General features: G+C 42.0%; 1 protein-coding gene across 1 annotated transcript in view; it reads right to left on the bottom strand.

Moving 5' to 3' along the window:
- Positions 1-395: 395 nt before the first annotated feature.
- CNIH3 (cornichon family AMPA receptor auxiliary protein 3) overlaps positions 396-22,048 on the bottom strand; it is a 107,632-nt gene continuing 85,979 nt past the window's right edge. Inside the window, exons 4-6 of the mRNA XM_006133411.5 lie at positions 10,748-10,860; positions 3,959-4,102; positions 396-1,796 (exon numbers count right to left, since the gene is read on the bottom strand). Of these exons, the coding sequence (XP_006133473.1) occupies positions 1,769-1,796; positions 3,959-4,102; positions 10,748-10,860 (285 nt within the window). The 3' untranslated portion in view covers positions 396-1,768. The remainder of the gene's footprint in view (positions 1,797-3,958; positions 4,103-10,747; positions 10,861-22,048) is intronic.

Raw genomic sequence — 22,048 nt, 5'->3', positions numbered from 1 at the left:
AGATGCTGTGAGCCTGAGGGATCTTTCCTCAAATCCCACTGACCTCACACCTTCCACCTTAAAACTCTTATGCTTATGGCTACAAGCAGGGTGGCGCAAGGCTGATGTAACCAGTCCTATGCCACTCAATTTCCCCTGCTATTAAGGAAAACCTCAGCTAGCTACTTAAGCCAGCTTTAAGTATGCTTTGCATTTCTGGAACAGTTCAAAGCAAATTTAGTGAAGGACAGACCCTGGTCCCATAGTCAAACAATTCACCCTTTGACTTCAGTGAAAGTTTTGCACCTTGAGTAAAGACAAATGGCCTATCCTGCAACCCTGCTAAAGTTAAGGGGACTCCTTGTGAGAGTAAGGGTTAGGTGTGAGTAAAGCCAACAGGATTTGGCCAAATACTATTTGTGCCAATTAATTTTCTTTATTGCAACATACTCTTTGGAATTGTGCAGTTAGAATATATCTGTATTATATTGCAGTTTGCATTTAAGAAGTACAAGACTGGACTTCTCAATGAGATGAGAAATTAAATTACTGTTTACATTACTTTTTGTTTTTTAATACAGTAGTCAGTGTATAAAACACTTTCCAGAAGCCCAGCACCTTACTCATAGGTTGTAAAGTTACCTTTATATTATATTCAACATATATAGGTGGATTGTGTGCACGCACACATATATTTAGTTATTCATAAGCATACACAGTCCATCTATATCAACCTGTATTCTAAGATTAAGTAAAAAATCTTTGCATTAAATAATTTTTAAAAGTATTGACAATTTTTCACAACACTTGTCCAATATGTGGGAAACCAAGCATTAAATAGCCCATTAATTTCAGATTAAACTGGACAACACACATGAAATAGCATGACAAAATTACAGACTAAAATAACCTGGTCTTTTACAGGTACAATATTTTGCATACAACATTCTGGTGTGTAGAATATTCATGTTACACCATTCCATAATATTGTAATTTTCAACAATTTTTCCCCAGTAAGAGGAATACTATGCTAATGAATGGTTGACAGAATTAGGTCATAACTTAATGCATTTTTAGATAAAACTGTACCATAAACTGTAGCATCACAGAAGGACTATAAAAATATATACCACTGGCTATTCAACCACAGGCACAGGATTTTTGAAATGATTGCACTGCTGGTGCAAGTTATTAATTTCTTTGTCACAGGTGGAAAAAAGTATTAAAATCACTTAATTGGCAGATACAATAAGTCTTTTTCCTTAGAGTCACATGAACACCCATGGATAACGGACATCAATCCCACCTTGATTCTGACCAAAGTTCATGCTCAGAAAGCGGTATATTTAACATGTGTCTGAGCAGCATCCTTAGCCACCATTCTGAGGATGATGATTCTCCCCCTTCACTGCTTCAGTACAAAACAGTCGAGACACTTTGTTCCTTGTGAACTAGCAGTTTGTGATGAACCAGATTCACTAAGCAGCATCTCCCATCATAGTTCTTTGACTTTGCCTCTATGTGTGATAATTTTTTTGCCTGTTTAAAGCCATAGATCAAGGTATACAGAGAAACAGAAGATAAACATTGTTTACTCAGCCTAGTCTCCATGGTACTCCAGATCCACAGTTGGTCATTATTCTGACTGTATCTCTTTCATACACTGTATTAGTGCTTGGGTTCAAAGCTTTCTTCTCCTTGCTATTCTTTTCATCAAGCATCACTGTAGGCTGACTTGTCACTGCTCACCATCCTTTGTTGTTCCCAGTCCTTAATGATGATTTTTGAGTTAAGAGCTCACTAAAGTGTAGATCATGCTGAACGAAAAAGAGAAAGACAACATGAAAGGGTCCTTTTGAAGTATGCAGAGAGCACTTTGATTTTTATAATCTTTACCCTCCATTCCCAATATCTGACTCTAATGGCCTACATCTTCTTTTGCTGCTAGACTGCCTCACATTCCTTCCACCTTTCTATAGCAACTGAATTATGGCGGATTCAAGATTAGTATCAGAAAGTTCTTGAGATGCTATGAATTCATTAATTAGTTTCCATCATCCCACAAGCTGTATATAAGTTTAATAATGTATATTCTGATGTCTGAGTCTGTAAAGTTAAGAAAACAAAACTACTCTACTAGCTGAAACAAAACTTTGTAGCACTTTAAAGACTAACAAGATGGTTTATTAGGTGATGAGCTTTCGTGGGCCGGACCCACTTCATCAGATCAAATAGTGAAAGAAAATTGTCACAACCATATATACCAAAGGATACAATTAAAAAAATGAACACATATGAAAAGGACAAATCACATTTCAGAACAGAAGGGGAATGGGGGGGGAGGTAAATGTCTGTGAGCTAATGATATTAGAGGTGATAATTAGGGAAGCTATTTTTGTAATGGGTAAGATAATTAGACTCTTTATTCAAACTTAGGTATAAAGTGAGTTAGAAGATCAAGAACACATATTCCTGCGCATCCAGAAATATAATTTATGCTACCATGTGCCGAAAGTGTCTGTCAGCTATGTACATTGGACAAACGTCTCAGACACTTCACCAAAGGATCAATGCCCACAAAACAGATATTAGACAGGATCACAAAGAAAAAACAGTTTCTTGCCATTTCAACCAGAAAGGACATTATCTCAACGACTTGATTACCTGCATCCTGCTTCAAAGGTCTTTTAAGACTACACTTGAAAGAGAATCCTCTGAACTGTCATTCATGCTTAAATTCGACACTTTACACCTAAGTTTGAATAAAGACTCTAATTATCTTATCCATTACAAAGATAGCTTCCCCAATTATCACCTCTAATATCATTAGCTCACAGACATTTACCTCCCCCCCCCCCATCGCCCTTCTGTTCTGAAATTTGATTTGTCCTTTTCATATGTGTTCATTTTTTAAATTGTATCCTTTGGTATATATGGTTGTGACAATTTTCTTCCACTATTTGATCTGAGGAAGTGGGTCTGGCCCACAAAAGATCATCACCTAATAAACCATCTTGTTAGTCTTTAAAGTGCTACATAGTCCTGTTTTTTGTTTCAGCTACACCAGATGAACACGGATATATTTCTATCACTACTCTACTAGCGTATTTGTTTTTGGAAATTTCTGCCAGCCAGTCCCTGAAGAGAAAACAGTTTCTTAAGAGAAAAAATCTTCATGCAATGAAATATCTATCTATATATTTTTAAAATGTGCATCTATCCATTTGTCTGTCCATCTCTGCCCTTAGTAAATGTGACAGTGTAGAGAGGGACTTATGGGGTGAAGCTTTCTATAGACCAGGAGTCTTTCCCTTGATTTACAGAGACTTTTGGCTGAGACCTTGTATGGTTAGCAGTAGAACTATCTGTAAAATGCAAGGTAAGCTGGCTCAGGATAGGCCACAGGGCAGCAGTAACTGCTGCAAACCACAACATGCATGCTAACTGGTCAGCTGCTCTAGTGAATGGGCATTAATTTCAGATTAATGAGCTGCAAGTAGACCCTCTTTCTAGTGATCTTTTGAGTGTTAGGTAAAAATCAACTTATACACCACAGGGCAGATTTGACCCTAATATTGTATATTATTAACAACTGAGGTAACTCATTTGCTATGATACCAATATAAAGTAACACCCATCTAAAGAGACTATCCAAAAGATAAAAGAATAAAAATTTCCTAACAGAGGTAGCTCTTTAACTCAAGGCTGAATGAAATTGTCTTGGAAATTTTGGGGATGCATTGGAACCCCCTTCAGGAAAGCATTTAAGTACATGCTTAACTTTAAGCCCTATCATCTCAATGGGTTTTAAACACATGCCTAAGTGCTGTTCTGAACAGATGTTGTCCTGATTCATGGATTAAAATGGTTACTCAAGGCAATGGGAATGAGGCCTGTTCTTGTTGCTCCGTAGCACAAGCTTAATGTTTACATGAAAAACAGCTCTATGCCACTTCTATATGGGAATGGTCACGCTTACCAATAAAGATAGTAGAAGAAGGAAAGGAGATAAAAAGCTAGTTTACACCATGCTTCTTTCTGACAGTAACTGAGGGTGTCCGCATTCATGACTGCAGGTGGATCATATGCGAGCTCTGAACTATCTGCTGGGCAATGGAAATACCTGAAAGAGCAAGAGAAAACATCTGGAGTGACACTAATATTTTAGATCAATTTTTTACATATCGCAGGTCCTTGTACTCCAGATCATCAGCCAGAACCTAGAAAAAAACCCATCACTTTCCATGACATCAGAATGCACTGTTAAGTTCAGTATTGAGATCTTAGATCTTCCTTTGAAACTTATGACATGGGCATATGTAGCAATTAATTCTTGTGGACTTCCTATGTCCTATTAACTTTAGAACAATACATTCCATCCTCTTTATGTGACTTGCTCTCCAATACGAATATGTTATGAGTGGCAGTATTGTCTGGTGCAATGTTTTTCCAATTGCATGCATCAGGAGATTATTGTGCACCCACAGTCTCTTGGGTAGTGGTTGGGAGGGATGGAGTAGCGCAGAGGTGGCCAACCCATGGCTCTTGAGCCGCATGTGGCTCTTTGCTCAAGGAAATGCGGCTTTTGCTAGCTCTGAGCTGCATGCCCGGACTGCTCATGGCCGGCCACTCTGCGCACGCGCCCCACAGCCTGGAGGGAGAAGAGCATGGTGGCAGCGGCAGTGAGACCCTGGCAAGTGAGCCCCAGGCCTTAGGTTAAAACGGAGGGAGGGTTGGGGGGGACAAAGGGGGATTGGGTTAGATGGGGGGGTGCCTGGCTCTGAGGGAGTGGAGGGAACTGAAGCACCTTAAACTCAAAGTCTTTGTGGATACAGAATAAGGCAGCCAATGCAAATGTCATTTAAATTCCAGAGCAAAAAAAGAATCAGCATGTACCTGGTTCACACTGGCTACGTCTACACAGGCCCCTTTTTCGGAAGGGGCATGCTAATTTTGAAAGTGGGAATAGGAAAATCCGCGGGGGATTTAAATATCCCCGCGGATTTAAATAAACATGTCCGCCGCTTTTTTTCCGGCTTGGGGAAAAGCCGGATAAAAAGCATCTAGACTGGCCCGATCCTCTGGAATAAAGCCCTATTCCGGAGGATCTCTTATTCCTTATTCAAAAAGCGGCGGACATGTTTATTTAAATCCGCGGGGGATATTTAAATCCCCCGCGGATTTCCCTATTCCCACATTCAAAATTAGCATGCCCCTTCCGAAAAAGGGGCCAGTGTAGATGTAGCCACTGTGTTTCTTTAAAGAAAATTCAAAGGCTATTGTTTGCCAGGCTGAAGCAATTATTCTGAGATATGAGTCTCTCCCTTATCGTTTTTGAACCTCTCATATTTGCAGTCTGGGACAGACCTGAATTTTTAGAACTATAAAAAAGCCATAATCTTCATAAGTAAAAAAAATGAGGAAACCATACCAGAGATCAATAAGCTGGAGTGAATCAGGCACTTCAAAATGTGCTAATTTACTTCTCAGTTCATTTTAATTTTAAAAAATTCACAGGACTTAGTAGGACAGTAGTGTTAAATATAAAATACATGGTGGAGATACTTTTTTTAGTGTGAAAATATTACTGTATTTTTAAAAGGGTTTTTTTTTATTTGATGTTTGTTTCTTGTTAAGTCCTCTGAAGATCTATGGACTGGCTGTGAATTTTTTAAGCAACTAGAGACTTTTTTATTGTTTTTGTCCGAAATGTCCTGTAATGTTATTTTTATCACTACATTTTGTGTACTATATCTAGCTATCTATCTAGATACATAAAAATATGTAATACGTGGCTCTTTGCACTCTATCCATAGCTATTTTGGCTCTTTGTCTCTAACGGGTTGGCCACCCCTGGAGTAGCGACTCCTCCCCTCGGGCTGTCAGCAGGGGCTGGACCCTGTCCCTCTCTGGAACCACAAATGCAGTAGTAGCAGGCAGCCAGTGTGAGTTTATCACTTTCCTGGGAGGCAATAAGTCTCAGGTTTCTGCCCTGGGATGGTGGGCAGTGGGATCCATCCTCTGGCTGCATGGTTTCAGGCTCTAGTAGCAGGGCCATGGGCTCCAGCCCCAGTCCTGCAGGAGTGGATGCTTCCCCTGTGCCTACCACCCCATACTTATTTTGTTCCTGGTCCCCACATTGTCCAATCAGCAGCTGCAAAGTTCTGATTGCAGGGCTTTAGCTGCAAGCTCACCACTACCCCCTCTCTCCTGGCACCCCACTGCCAGCCCTGGCCCCTCACCCATGGTCTGCACTGCATCTGAGCCCCACTACCTTGCTCAGCCCCATATCCATCCCCTCATCTCTCCATACCCCACCTCCCCATCCAGGCCTTGGTTTGTGCTCCTTAGCTTGCCACGGCTGAATAACTCTGTTGCAAAAAGTGATGTTTATTTTGATTAATATAATTTTTGCTGCCTCCCAGCTAGTGAGCAAGTTTGTTGCTATGAAAAAATGATATTAACATACATAAAATATCATTTCTCACAGAAGGACTTCCTAACTAGCAAATCTAAAAAAACACAAAAAACAAACAAAAAAAACCCTGAAACAACAAAAAGGATAAGAACATGCAAAGTACCTTTTATGTTTATATTCTCTTTAGGTCCACAAAGAATAGAGACAACTGTATGTTATTTTTATTACTGAGTCTGCAAAAAACTCTACATAAATAAATTACAATGATTTTGACGTGTGTGTGTGTGTGTGTGTGTGTGTGTGTGTGTGTATTTTCATTTGTTTTTCCTAAAATTAATTAAATATTTAGGAAAAATTGTCAGAGCAGCCACCAGTAAGAGTTGGTGGCTGCACTCTTAGGGTGTGTCTAGACTACATGCCTCCGTCGATGGAGGCATGTAGATTAGCCAGATCGGAAGAGGGAAATGAAGCCGCGATTAAAATAATCGCGGCTTCATTTAAATTTAAATGGCTGCCCCGATCTGCCGATCAGCTGTTTGTCGGCAGATCGGGGCAGTCTGGACGCGATGCGCCGACAAAGAAGCCTTTCTTGATCGACACAGGTAAACCTGGTTTCACGAGGCATACCTGTGTCGATCAAGAAAGGCTTCTTTGTCGGCGCATCGCGTCCAGACTGCCCCGATCTGCCGACAAACAGCTGATCGGCAGATTGGGGCAGCCATTTAAATTTAAATGAAGCCGCGATTATTTTAATCGCGGCTTCATTTCCCTCTTCCGATCTGGCTAATCTACATGCCTCCGTCGACGGAGGCATGTAGTCTAGACACACCCTTAGGGTATATCTAGACTGCATCCCTCTGTCAGCAGAGAGATGCAGATTAGGCAGGTCGACATTGCAAATGAGGCATGGATTTAAATATCCCGTGCCTAATTTGCATAAAAATGTCCACCGCGTTTTGCGGACTCAGCACTTTATCGACAAAAAGCGGCAGTCTAGAGGGGAATCTGTCGAGATAGAAAGTCTTTTCCGACAGATCCCTTATGCCTCCTGCAAGGAGGTTCACAGGATCTGTTAAAAAAGGCTTTCTTTCTCAACAGATCCCCCTTTAGACTGCCGCTTTTTGCTGACAAAGTGCTGAGTCGGCAAAACGCGGCAGACATTTTTATGCAAATTAGGCACAGATATTTAAGTTCCTGCCTCTTTTGCAATTGCGACCTGCCTAATCTGCATCCCTCTGCTGACAGAAGGATGCAGTATAGACTACATAGCAAAGTTATTTTGAAATAACAGCTATTATTTCAAAATAACTTTCCTAATGTCTACAGAAACCAACTGCTATTTCGAAATTAAATCGAAATTAAATAGTGGAGGGCTTATTTCAAAATTGGTAAACCTCATTCCACGAGGAATAGCGCCAATTTTGAAATTGCTATTTTGAGATAGGGGGCCTCCAGTCCTTCCTAGGGTGCCCTGCTGGCCATCCTGGCCACAAGGTAACATCTGACCTGATGCCCTGCCAGAACCAGTTCCGGCTGGCCTTAAATGGGATTCAGCATCCAATCAGAGTGGATGCCCTATTTCAAAATAGCAAAAAGTTATTTCAAAATGCATTTTGTGTCTAGACGTGTTATTTTGAAATAAGATATTTCGAAATAACGCTGTAGTGTAGACATACCCTTAGGTCACTAAAAATTAGTTAAAAAACAACAAATAGTCTGGTACCTGATCAATTCTAGTTAAATGCTCTGAAATCCTTAGATGAAGTAGATTATTAATGTTAAAATATAGATAAATAGTTATTATATAGATATTGATGAGCTCAGAAATTGATTATATTTACGTGTTTATCTAAAAACCAATACACCCACCCTTTTAAATGATGCAAAACTCATACATAGAAGTCTGCTGAACCAGATGTTTAACTTCTCAATAAGTCCTCTCTCCCTCCTTCCCTTCTAGCATTTGTCACACTCACTCATCTTTATTTAGACTGTACATTCTTCATAAGGGACCACAGGTGAAATTCCGGCTCCATTGACTTCATTGGGCTTATGTTTTCCTATGTTTATGTACTGGATGAGCATAATGGGACCTGATCCTTACTGTAGGCTTAATATATAAGTAATAGCACACATGCACATCTCTGAAGTTCTACTGCACTTCCCCTCAAACATGGCTGTAAACATTCGCCATCCACAAACACTTTAGCCTTGCACATTAAATATATTTTTTGCACTTGTCAGACACCTGTTTTTGTGACACTTCAGTGTTCCTCACTGTGAAAACGGTGTTAGAAATACTATTAGCTTTCATGTAGTTAGACCTCACTTCAGAGAAAGCACATTCACAACTACAAGCTTTCTGAGAATTAGATTGTCACTGTAAGCTCAGGAGGAATAATACACTGCGCCACTCCACTCGTCATTACTACTGAGCTTTTGTAGAAAATACCACAAGAGAGCTACTGCTCTTTAGCTCCAAGCCAAGATACTCCTAATTATCTTCTTCATCATAACATTGCTTTGCGCACTACTACACTGCGGTGGGTCTCTGCTACATTCTGTAGCCTTACAGACATAAAGAGACCCTGACAAGATAAAAATCATGTATGTCTTTTAAAAATTGTATGGAATGTAGTCCTAGTGAAAGGTGCCATACTGACTGCAATGGAAATTGAAGTCTCTTAGTTATTTTCAGGATAGCTGGAGGGCTGATTCTTTGCTAGGATGCACTGTGGACTTGGCTACCAGAGAGCTGGCTGCAGTTCCCTGATCATTACATTGTCTGGCTTTAGCATAAATTACAGCTGCTGAAGATAAGCTTTACTTGAAGTAACTGACTCTTAATGTTGCTCAGTGACCTTACCCATGGAAGATCAGGCATAGAGCAGCTCCACTCCATCATGTCTGACTCCTGGGCTATGTCTACACAGCGGGGCTATTTCGGGATACCGGAAGTATCCCGAAATAGCAATTCTGCATATTTAAATGAGACCATTATTTCAAAATATATTTCAAAATAATGGGTGTGCTATTTCGGTGTCCCTGTAACTCTTGTCCCAAGAGGGTTAAGGGACTTGTCGGAATAGCACTTTATTTCAAGGTAAGGGTGATGTGTAGTCTCACTCCTGAAATGCTCCCTCCTTCCCACTGTGATGAAGTGGAGGAGGCTGCCTCTACCAGCTCTACACCAACAGAAAGTGCACCCGAAGACACCTAGAGCCAGAATCCAGCCACTGTGCAAAGCTAAAACAGCTCAAAATGTAGATCAAAGAATCTGGCCTATTGTACAGATAGTGGAAGAGGAAACACCCCTCAGATGCTGCCCATCAATGATCCAGAACCCTGACAGAAGAATTAAAAGGGTAGTTCTATCTCTATGCCCATTCAATACCTCTAGATGGCAATCCTGATTTTAAAGAGCTTGCTTTGTGTCTATACGGTGCCTAGTGTCAGATTCACTTTCAGATTCTCATCGGTTTCATTTCCAAATTCTCATACCTTGTTAGCCAGCTAACTTAATTAAGATTTCAAAAACTATATTCCTTTTTGCCCTCTAAAGTGCCAGAATATTTGTTTTAATATTCAGGTTTGTAGAAACTTTTATATCCATTCCATCCTCTTCACTGGAACCTGAATGCCTCATGTTTTCTTCTTTCTCTAGACTGACTGTTAGGCTATGTCTACACTACAAGATTTTTGTGCAAAAATGGCCATTTTTGTGCAAAAACCGGCAGAGCGTGCACATCTCAAGTACGTTTTTGTGCAAAAAAAATACAGTAAATTGACAGGACAGAGGGCTGTTGCCGGTAGAGTTATTCTTCTCCCCATGAGGAATAACTCCTTTTTGCACTACAGCTCTTGCACAAAATACAGGTGTGTACCTTCCGCAGGGGGTTTCTTCCACAAAAAGAGTCTATCAGAAAAAGTACAGGTGCACTGATGGTGATTCTGTTACTGGCAATCAGAGCTTTCTTGTGCAAGAGCGTCCATGAAGTGTGGACAATCTCATGTGCAAAAACACATAGCTTTTGCGATCCGCTTTTGAGGTGTGGTCGTGTTTTTGCACAAGTAGTTTTTACGGAAGATCTCTTCCATAAAAAGTTTCTTGCGCAAAAACCCTGCAGTGTAGACAAAGCCTTAAAGTATGAGGTCCTTTCAAGCTTAAAAGTATGAAACCACGGCAGAACTGAGTTTCATCTTCCAATGCAACTATTGGTACAGAAAGGGAGACTGGAGAAAGAAATCCATCTTTTCCATTACTGCTGTGTTCTCATTATCTGGTGCCATATGAATGCATGTTGATTGGGCAAATGAGACAGTAGTTTGGTACACAGAAGACAGCCTTACCTCCAAAAGTGATAGAAAACCAGAGGAACATTCAGCCCCAGGGTTAGCCATTGCTGAGCACACAAGAACATGATGCAGAAAAGGCTATGGATAGAATACTCAGGCAGCACTAGCTAAAGGGAAAAAAAGCAGAAAAGAACAGGTGTATCAGAAAAGCACCTGTGTGATATTTATAGTTTAAAACAGCTTTACAGGAAATCAAACACATCTACAAATCTGACCATGGAAAAACCGAGAGGAAAAACAAGGAGGAGCTCTGTGGCACCATAAAGATTAGCAAATTAATTGGGTCAAATTATGTGGCGATCTAGTACTGAAGTTTCACTTTTGTTTGGAATTTTGAGTGCTTTTGAAAAAAACAGAAGAGTGTTTTCAACTCTTTTGATTTTCTATACACATTATAATAGGATTAAATCATTTGGGGTATGTCTACACTACAAAATAATTCGAACTAACAGACATTAGTTCGAATTAACTTTGATAGGTGCTACACAGGCAAACCGCTAGTTCGAACTTAATTCGAACTAGCGGAGCGCTTAATTCGAACTAGGTAAACCTCATTCTACGAGGACTAACGCCTAGTACGAATTAAGTAGTTCGAATTAAGGGCTGTGTAGCCACTTAATTCGAACTAGTGGGAGGCTAGCCCTCCCCAGCTTTCCCTGGTGGCCACTCTGGGCACCACCAGGGAAACTTGTCTGCCCCCCTCCTGGCCCCGGAGCCCTTAAAGGGGCACGGTCTGGCTACGGTGCCCGTGCCAGGTACAAGCCTGCCAGCACCCAGCCACCAGACCCTGCACCTGACACGACATGAGCCAGCCACCCGCTGCCACTCAGCCCTCCACCTCTTCCCGGGACCAGGCTGGCGGCTCCCAGGAGCCTGCCCGGGGCCGCAAGAGGTGGGCGCCCGCCTGGTCTAGTGCGGACATCATGGACCTCATCCACGACCTCCGCACTAGGCACAGGAAAGTGGCCGTCTAGGGCAGGAGAGCTGCCAGCCTGGCCACCCAGGAGCACGTGTGCATGAAAATCAAGGTGGTCCAGTGAGACCCCCAACCCTCAGCCCTGAGCTGAGAATGGCCATACTGGGTCAGACCAAAGGTCCATCTAGCCCAGTAGCCTGTCTGCCAACAGCGGCCAACACCAGCTACCCCGGAGGGGATGGACTGAAGACAATGACCAAGCCATTTGTCTCGTGCCATCCATCTCCAGCCTTCCAAAACAGAAGCCAGGGACACCATTTCTATCCCCTGGTTAATAGCACTCCATGGACCCAGCCACCATGAATTTATCTAACTTCTCTTTAAACTCTGTTCTAGTTCTAGCCTTCACAGCCTCCTGCAGCAAGGAGTTCCACAGGTTGACTATTTGCTTTGTGAAGAAGAACTTTCTGTTATTAGTTTGAAGCCTGCTACCCATTCATTTTATTTGGTGTCCTCTAGTCCTTCTATTATGGGAACTAATGAAGAACTTTTCTTTATGCACCCTCTCCACACCATTCGTGCTTTTACAGACCTCTATCATATCCCCCCTCAGTCTCCTCTTTTCTAAGCTGAAACGACCCAGTCTCTTTAGCCTCTCTTCATATGGGACCTGTTCCAAACCTCTGATCATTTTAGTTGCCCTCCCCTCTCCCACCCTCTCTCTTCCCCTCTCCCACCTCCTTTTCCCAGTCTCCCAGAGTTTTGTTCAATAAAGAGAGTTTCTATTTTTGAACACACATGTCCTTCATTTTGTACATCAGGAAGGGGGGCTAGGGAAGGGTAAGTGGAAGGAGGTGAGGGAGGAATGGTGTAGAGCACCCGATGGGAAGGACTGGGGTGGCTCTGCGGGCTCCTCAGGGTGGAAGCTCTCCTGCAGCCCCCCGATTGATGCCCCCCCACCCTGGATGGCAGCCTGCGGCAAGTGCAGCCGGGCTGATGGCCGAGTGTTGTGATGTGCCGAGTGTGGGCACTCAGGGGAATCCAAGACAGGACTGCTTTGCAAGCGGGGAACCCCTGAGAACTGTCTGTCCGGGATGGGGGTCGGGTCCCTTTAAGCACAGCTCTCAGCTAGCCTGAGACAGCAGCTCCTAATCTGATGCCCTGCCGGCACTGCTTCCGGCCATCCTTAACCTCGGTTCAGGGTCCACTCAATGTGGACATGCTAGTTCGAATTAGCAAAATGTTATTCAAACTAGTTTTTAGGTCTAGATGCACTATTTCGAATTAGCTTAGTTCAAATAACTAATTCGTATTAAGTTAGTTCGAATTAGTGCTGTAGTGTAGACATACCCTAGGATACTCGTGCACATATTAGAAAGCAGATTCTTGTGAGACGAGAACCTTGAAAATTATCTCCTAACAACATGGCTCCAAGTGCCAGTGCTCTTTGGAACAAGGTTCCCTCTAAGCTGCGCAGTAGCACAACCCTGCAGCTGTTTAATGAGCCCCACCCAACGGCTCAGGGCTGCCATGAAGCTTAGAAAGAACCTTACTTTGGTCCCAAGAAGTGGGTCATTTCTCATGAGACACAACCTGAGTGGACATTAGAAATGCTCCTGCCATCCATACTGGTGGAATTGAATAATAGCAACAGGAAAATCAAATGGTAAGAAATGCTACTGTAGCCAAGACCATAGAGTCATGCCATTATTTTTACTGCTTTCCCCCCTTCTCAGCTGGTCTTTTTCTCTCATTTTCTCAGGTGCTCTTTTTTACAGCCATAAAAATTTGTCAACAGCAATCATTTCTCACCAGACCAAAAACTTTGTAGTCATTTTGGCTTCATCTTGCAGTGTCATGGAGCCACCTCAGTTAAGGTCAGGCTGCACCACAAAAAGGCATTTTGAGTTTTGTTGGTACTAGTTCAGTATAATCTATCAACTGCCACAGAGACTCTTCTTTTTAGCTACATCACTGTATAATAAGGGATCCTTACCTTTTTTTAAAAAATCTTAGAGGGTGTGTCTAGACTACATGGCTCTGTCGACAGAGCCATGTAGATTAGGCAGGACAGCAAAGGGAAATGAAGCTGCAATTTAAATAATCGCCGCTTCATTTAAATCAAAATGGCTGCCGGGCTGTGCCGATCAGCTGATTGTCGGCACAGTGCGGCAGTCTAGACGGGGATCTGCCAACCCCAGAACCTTTCGTCGGCAGATCCTTTATGCCTCGTGAAACAAGGCTTACAGGATCTGCTGACAAAGGGTTTTGTGGCTGGCAGATCCCCATCTAGACTGCTGCGCTGTGCCGAAAATCAGCTGATCGGCACAGCCCGGCAGCCATTTTGATTTAAATGAAGCGGCATTTATTTAAATCGCAGCTTCATTTCCCTTTTTTGTGTAAACTAATCTACATGGCTCCGTCAACGGAGCCATGTAGTTTAGACATACCCTTACTGTCACAGTCACAAAAATCTTATTTATCTTTGGTTCTTCTGCCATAAGATATAACACATTTGGGCTATGTCTACACAGCAGAATTATTTCAGAATAACTGCTGTTACTCTGAAATAACATACTCCATGTCTACACACAAGCAATTATTTCAATGCACTATCAAAATAATGTCGAGCTGAAGGACTTCTTCCACTGACTCTTGTAACCCTCATTTTACAAGGAGTAAGGAAAGTTGGAGGAAGAGTGCTCTTTCTTGGGCTTCTTGCTGCGCAAAAAGCAGAAATAAACTATTTTGACTTAAGCTACACAACTGACATAGCTCAAGTTGCATAGCTTATTTTGGCTTTAGCTCTGCTGAGTAGATGTGCTCTTAGAGATATCTGGTGCCAGTAGCTTCAATTATAGTACCCTCAAAGCTCTCTATCCCGGGCAGATGACAAATCATGGCACAACTATACAGTTTGATTCCAGACTCGGGTTATTTATCATTTCTTCTTTTTTTCCTCCCTCTAGAATTTGATATATAGTATAGCTGTAACCCTTCCACCAAGGAAAATTTATCACTGTCACAAATTGTAGATAAAAAGTATGTAACGGAGGACATATAGCTGTCTAAACACTCCAGCTTTTAAAGTGGGTGACTTAAGAATCTATTCCTATACACCTATTCCTAATAAATTTGGGGGAGGGGGAGGGGTTAGTCTTATTAAGTGGTTCACTATCAGTAAAATGTACATAACTGGTAGATCTGGATGGAAACTGACCACACGAGCATAAGGCAGGGCCAGGGTTTGGCCACTGGATATCAAAGTCCTCTTTTTATCTAGAGATCAGGATTGCCAGGGCTAGAACAGGGTAAATTCCCCATCATCACTTCTTAGAGAATGTGTCTGTGAAGAACGTGGGAGATATCTGTATTATTTGAATTATTATTATGGGTACCTCTGTATAGTTAATTGTTCTTTGCTCCCCAGTTCCAAAAGGTTAACTCTACGTCAGAAGCCCACCCACAGCAAGGCACATAATGGCTGTAGATAACCCACTGAGTAATACATAAATACAGCAGGTATGAATTCCTTTGAAGTTTGACGTTCACGGTGCTCTAATCCAGTGATTCTCAACCAGAGTACGAGTACCCTCAGGGGTACTTGAGAGATGTCTGGGGGGTATGTCAACACAACTGAAATTTGGAGAAAACTGAATTTTTGTTTCAAGTTTTACAGTGCTTTATTATTTTTGTAACTTTTTATATTCAAAAATTTCATCACCCACCTAGCTACAATTAAGTTGTTTAAACAAATGTGTTGTAATGGTAGGAAAAAAAATTGTGTGTCTGAAAACTGTAGGTACTGGGAGTACTTATATTATATAAGAGATACTTATAATTTTTTAAAAAAAGGGATACTTAATAAAAAAAGGTTGAGAAACACTGCTCTAATCAATAGGCTGGTTGGTGTCCCTAGTAGGGGGATAGGAAGGGAAGAGGGAGAACATTGCTACCTGAGGCTATGTCTAGAGTGTAGATCTTTTCCGGGATTCCAGAGGTATCCTGGAAAAGCTATGCCTCATCCAAGGAATGCGTCCACTTTTTCAGAAGAATTTCCAAAAAAGTGGATGCGTTGTTTCGCCATCCCTGTAATCCTCATTCTACAAGGAAGAAGGTATGTGCCTTAAGAGGAGGTTTTTCCGAAATTTGGCACCATGTAGATGGGCCAAATTTTGGAAAAGCCTCTCTTGAAAGAAAAACAGAAAAAAACACGCATGTTGCAATTTGGTATCTTTTTTTGACTTCTCTTTGCAATGTAGACCTAGCCTGAGACTGCAGAGTTTTGGAAAAGTTAGACATGCCTAACCTTTAGGTAAAACAAAGGCATGTACGCTGTTTGTTGTTTTAACCTTTTCTCTAAATGCTACATTCTTTTTGATGTATATCAATAATATTTTGTTTTAAAGAAGCTGATCTGAGTCATTGGATCACATACTGGTCACAGCTCCCTTAGGAGATCCATGGAAGTGTGCAAACAGTCAGGCCTGCAGCCTAATCATGTTAGGTACACAGTCTGCTATAGCCTGGAGAACCAGTGTACAACTGAGTCAGGCGATTCTGTCCCAAGAGGAGTGAAGGTGCATTGATAGGGTGCCCAGAGGGAAATGGAAAAATAGGTCAAAGGTACAGATGGTGCTGAACCATAACAGTGATTCAGCACTAACCTGGAGGAACCATCCTAGGGTCTAGGCCAATATCCAATTATCTGAATGTAGACTTTCAACTTTAGTGGCCACTGTACTGGGCTCCTGAAAGAAAAAGGTTGGTTCAAAATCCAAGCCCATGCAATCCTTCCCATCTCTGCTGAGACAGCCAATTATGGTGGTCATTTTTTGATACGGGTGACCTGTTCTTTAGGATTAGGCTGAGAGTGCTAAAGAACCACACACACAGCAGCTGTCCAAAGATACAGGAGACCCCCAACTTACAACCCCACACATTTACAACCATTTTTTTCATGCGAGATAACTCCTAAAAAAACCTCAATTTATGTCCGCAGTTCACACTTATGACAGTGTACAACGCAGACTTCACGCATCATCCCAACACAGGAAATGTATAAAGTCAGTCAGACTCACCAGTCTGCTTGAACTGCACACATCTCCACCACATCTGTCTTCACTTTTTAGTTATTTTTGTGCATTATTTGAACTATTTAGTTTACTTTTCCTCCATTTCCGTAGTGAATTTTGGTATTTTTAGGGTATGAAATGGATTTCCAGGAACGGAACCACCATTTATAACATTGCGCCTATGGGAAATAAGGGTTCAACTTATGATGGCTCGACTTACCAACGGTTCTCCAGGAACCAATTAGGTCGTTAATGTGGGGGTCACCTGTAATCACATTAGGGTACAACTGATTTGCTGCTAATCTAAACTAGCGACCTCGGGAAGGAAGCCTCCTTATTCCATCGCTAATTGGTCTTGAATAATCTAGTCCCTGAGTCAGTCTCAAATCTCTGTGACTCTTATATAGACAATACCATATGCAATTCTAGGAAAATTCCAGGTGCCAAGATGATAGAGTTATGGACAGTAGCTGTGCAACAACCTAACAGCTACATTCTGCATTCAGGCACAGATATGCAGCCCCACAGAGTGGCAGGTAAAATCTAAAACAGCGGTGGACAAATACCAGCCCGCAGGCGGATCTGGTATGCCAGGGCTAACTCTTGGTAGGCCACTGCTGCTTTATTTACCTGTGCGTCTGCAGGTGTGGGTAACTGCAGCACCCATTGGCTGGGGTACTAAAGTGGAGTGGTGGAATTTGTCTGCATTCATGACAATGGACGGAGGGAGGGGAAGAGGAATCCATGGTTTTCAGCACCAAGAGTTTATTTAATTTTGCTTTACAGTCCATCTTACTAGCGCTCACTCATTGTGAGCATGGGTTTATTGAGAAAGCTCAGCTGCCAGATTAAAACCTTTGAGAGAACAACAACAAGTGATTACCCTATTTAACAGCTATTAAATTGTGCTAATTGCAAGCTACAGACTGAGCTGGAAGAATTCAATGCAAACTAATGCAAGAAAATGAACTGGATTATTCAGAAAAATAGAAGCACTTGAAGTGTGCATGTTGACCTGTAATGGGCACACATCTGGAATTGCTTGCTCACTCTGTCACGGGCATCAAGATACTAGATGAATTGTGTATAAACACACCACACTGTACACACACATTACATTTTAGCATTTGCAACAGTATCAAATATTTTATTCAAGTGCAAATTCCTCTCCTCAGACACTCACATCTGTCAGTGTCTCTCCTACTCACTGTAAATGAGCTAAGAGGCACAGCTTCTACCACTTTAGTTAGGAGGCTGCTCCATAGCCTAATAAGATCTCATCATTAGGAGCACGTTCCTGCTCTTCAGTCTGAATTTTCATTTGCTTCATTTCATTCCATTTCCCCTCTGTTAAACCCCAAGCCTGTTGTATCTCCAAAGCTCTACCCTCTGGCATTTAATAAGCATCTCTCAGAAACTCAGTGGCATAGTAAGCCCTGCTATGACACAAGACTGTATCTCAATATGCTGTTTATTTCACACAATGTGCATTTGAGAAAAGCCTAGGATGTTATTAAAATCAAGAACAAAACCTTTTATGTAATTCAGAACTATTTTTCCTCAAGGATCTAGACATATATTATCGTATTTGTGATAATAAACAGGCATATATGGTTATCAGCTAAAATGTGGCATGGAAAATTGATCTTTTGGCTCCCAAAAGAACAACCCTCATCTGGCGAACTCCAGTATCGAGTACAGAACCTACCTATACATATGGGAAGTCTTACAGTTTATCCAGTAGAGAGCAATGATGCATTCATACATGAATTGCAAACTAGTCTATATTATGATATATGTGCAGAATTCATATACATAAGTAAATTATGACAGATAACATTTTCTCACTCCAATGTCTCTAGCTGTAGCTAGTAATGAGGACAAGAAGCATAAGGCTATGCTTCAAGAAACTCTCTGTGCTGTCACATAGAGGCATCTGAGTTAATACATTGCAAGGGGAATTTCATTTCTGGGTCATATGGAAACACAGGACATTGCACAACACAAATATTAAGCAATGGAATGAAGGATACTAAAAACATAACAGATCTTCTTATAGGCTGTGTCTACACTGCACCCCTTTTCCGGAAAAGGGATGCAGATGAGACAAGTCGGAATTGCAAATGAAGCGGGGGATTTAATATCCGCCGCTTCATTTGTATAAACATGGCTGCCGCTTTTTTCCAGCTCGGGGCTTTGCCGGAGAAAAGCGCCAGTCTAGATGGGATCTTTCGGAAAATAAAGCCTTTTCCGAAAGATCCCTTATTCCTGATTTTAAGAGGAATAAGGGATCTTTCGGAAAAGGCTTTATTTTCCGAAAGATCCCGTCTAGACTGGCGCTTTTCTCCGGCAAAGCCCCGAGCCGGAAAAAAGCGACAGCCATGTTTATACAAATGAAGCGGGGGATATTTAAATCCCCCGCTTCATTTGCAATTCCGACTTGTCTCATCTGCATCCCTTTTCCGGAAAAGGGGTGCAGCGTAGACACAGCCGTAATGTATTCTGGCTCCATATGTAACAAAGTACCAGATCTAGTATTTAGAACTGACTGTTGTTGGGCAAGTCTTTTAATTTCTCTTTGCCTCAGTTTTCCCATCTATAAAATGGGGATAGTGTTTATGTGTCATTTATTTCAGTGGAACTGTTAGAGTAGTAAACTCCTTGAGGCAGGGACTGTATTGTTGTTAAGTGTTAATACAATGCCACACAATGTAGCCCTAGTCTATGACTGGAGACTTTAGGCACTACCACAATACACATAATAAATAACAATATTCAGCATGAGTCATGTGGCAGAACTAGGCTGTTATAGGCTTAGTTCTCCCCACTGTTTACAATAATTTCTACTATTGAAGTCTGTTGAAAGTCTGTCAGGGAAGGCTACAGGAGTACATAAGTTTCAGAGGGGTAGCCATGTCAGTCAGTATCTGCAAAAACAATGAGGAGTCCAGATTTATTAAGGCATAATCTTTCATAAGTAATAACCATTTCATCAGATGAACTGGAGAGGAGTATATACGGGCAAGGCTGTATATGTAAGGACAACAAATGAAAGAGGATACTTGTGTAAATGAGAGTACATTGTTGCTACAAGCTCCTCTCCACCTGGACTATGTCTAGACTGGCATGATTTTCCGGAAATGCTTTTAACGGAAAAGTTTTCCGTTAAAAGCTTTTTCGGAAAAGAGCGTCTAGATTGGCAGGACGATTTTCCGCAAAAGCACTTTTTGCGGAAAAGCCTCCGTGGCCAATCTAGACGCACTTTTCTGCAAAAAAGCCCTGATCGCCATTTTCGCAATCGGGGCTTTTTTGCGGAAAACAAATCTCTGCTGTCTACAGTGGCCCTTTTGCGCAAAAGTTTTTCAGAAAAAGACTTTTGCCCGAACGGAAGCAGCATAGTATTTCCGCAAAAGCACTGACAACCTTACATGAGATAGTCAGTGCTTTTGCGGAAATTCAAGCGTCCAGTATAGACAGCTGACAAGTTTTTCCGGAAAAGCAGTTGCTTTTCCGGAAAAAGTGGCCAGTCTAGACACAGCCCTGGAGAGATAGTAGGGCACAAGGCCAGATCAAACAGTGGATGGCTCTAGGAACAGGTTTGACTGGGGTATCTGTGTTGCATGCTTACAAAGTCCATATTGAGCCCATGTCAGGATTTACATCTGAGATTGGCAGCGAGAGTGACAAATAGTACCACATCCATTCATTAGGATTTGGGAAACCATCATCTCATTTCATAGACAAGTTCCTACTGATGAAGGACCTCCGGGATCAGTAAAACAAAGTTCAGACACCTGCAAAGAACTGGAAGGGCCTTCAGGCCACATCCCAGGGAAATGCCTGAGGTTATCAGTTTGATGAACATCAAGTAATGTGCTCACAAGAAAGGCACCAACATGCATCAAATGCAGTGAATCTGATGGAGCAAAAGCCCAATGGAGCAAAAGCCCAATGGAAACTTTAAGCAGGATCTGTAACAGCTTTCCACTACATTTAACAGGAAGAGATGTTAACTCAGTCCACTTTACCTATTTTACTTATTTCACACAGTTGCATAGAGCCTCTACTTTGAGGGATTAAAAGCCTGATCCTCACTCCACTTAAATTACCTTTGATCTCAATGGGAAGAAAATCTAAATTTTTTTTTTGATAACATGTAAACTTATTTTCTTGCCCAAAATAAAACGGATAGGCTAGGTTAGTGATTCAGAGTTTGTCAGTAATTTGTATGCAGCTCATCAGAGAATGAGGTGTGTAATTATGTTTCTGAGAACTGTTTAGGAATCTGTTCTCAGGAGGCCATTAGAAGCAGCGTGGTTGCTAACATTTTTGTTGTAATTTTGTTCCTATATTGCTCTGTTATCACTGATATTTTGACACTGCATGGAGACATATTTAAAAGGCTCCACTGTGACTTGCTGTATGATGAGTATGAAAGGAAGCAGACACTAAAGCCATAGTTTGAAGGACCTACAGACATTAGCAGTGGAGTGATTAATATTATCTTGAATTAGAAATGAAGAACACGTGAAGAGGTAAAGCTTTTCACAGTGCCAGATGACAAAAGAGAAAACAAGTGGCTCTAGATCTGGATGCTCATCCAAATTATATTGTGGCGACGCGTCGGGGTTCCCCCACCTCCTGCACCTCAGTTGTGGCACGAACAGACTCCACCAGCCAGTAGAATAGAGAGAGTTTATTGCTTTTCCAGGATACAGCACAGCATAGATGTAATCTGGTTACAAGGCTAGGCCTGTGATGCCTCAACCCCCCTTGAGATGGGGGAGACTGAGCCCTTAAATCCCAGCCCCCTTGCTCAGCTTGCTCCCTCCATGATTCCAGGCAGAAACTGCCCAACTTCCAGCCTTGTCCCCCAGCCAGGGGCTGCATCCCGCCTTCCTTCCTTTGTTCCTCTCCCTGGGAGGTAACTGGTCAAACAGGTTACCTCCCTGTCCCATCAGCTATTCTGCTGGGCCGTGGTACAGACAGCAGCCAGTGGGGGTCACCCACAGCCCAAGCCTAGCAATCAGCAAGGTACCAACACTACATCACATCTATGAATTGCACATTTGAGCCAGACACTGACGACTCCCTTCAAGTCACAACAGAGGCATGAAGTAAGTATGCAGATGACAAGTTGAGGCACTGATGGGACATGGTAGAGCAGGGATGTGCAGCAGTGCTTAAACTTGTGCCAAAAATTGCCAGGGCTGAGCAGTTGTTAAAGAAAAAAAATTGCTTGAACCTAGGCACCACTTTCATTATAAATGAAGTGCTGGTGTGTAGGTCACTGGCGCTACAGCT

This window comes from Pelodiscus sinensis, chromosome 3 (genome assembly GCF_052426305.1).
Source record: "Pelodiscus sinensis isolate ZL-2025 chromosome 3, ASM5242630v1, whole genome shotgun sequence".
Lineage (NCBI taxonomy): Eukaryota > Metazoa > Chordata > Testudines > Trionychidae > Pelodiscus > Pelodiscus sinensis.
This window is presented reverse-complemented; position numbering and strand designations above follow the sequence as displayed.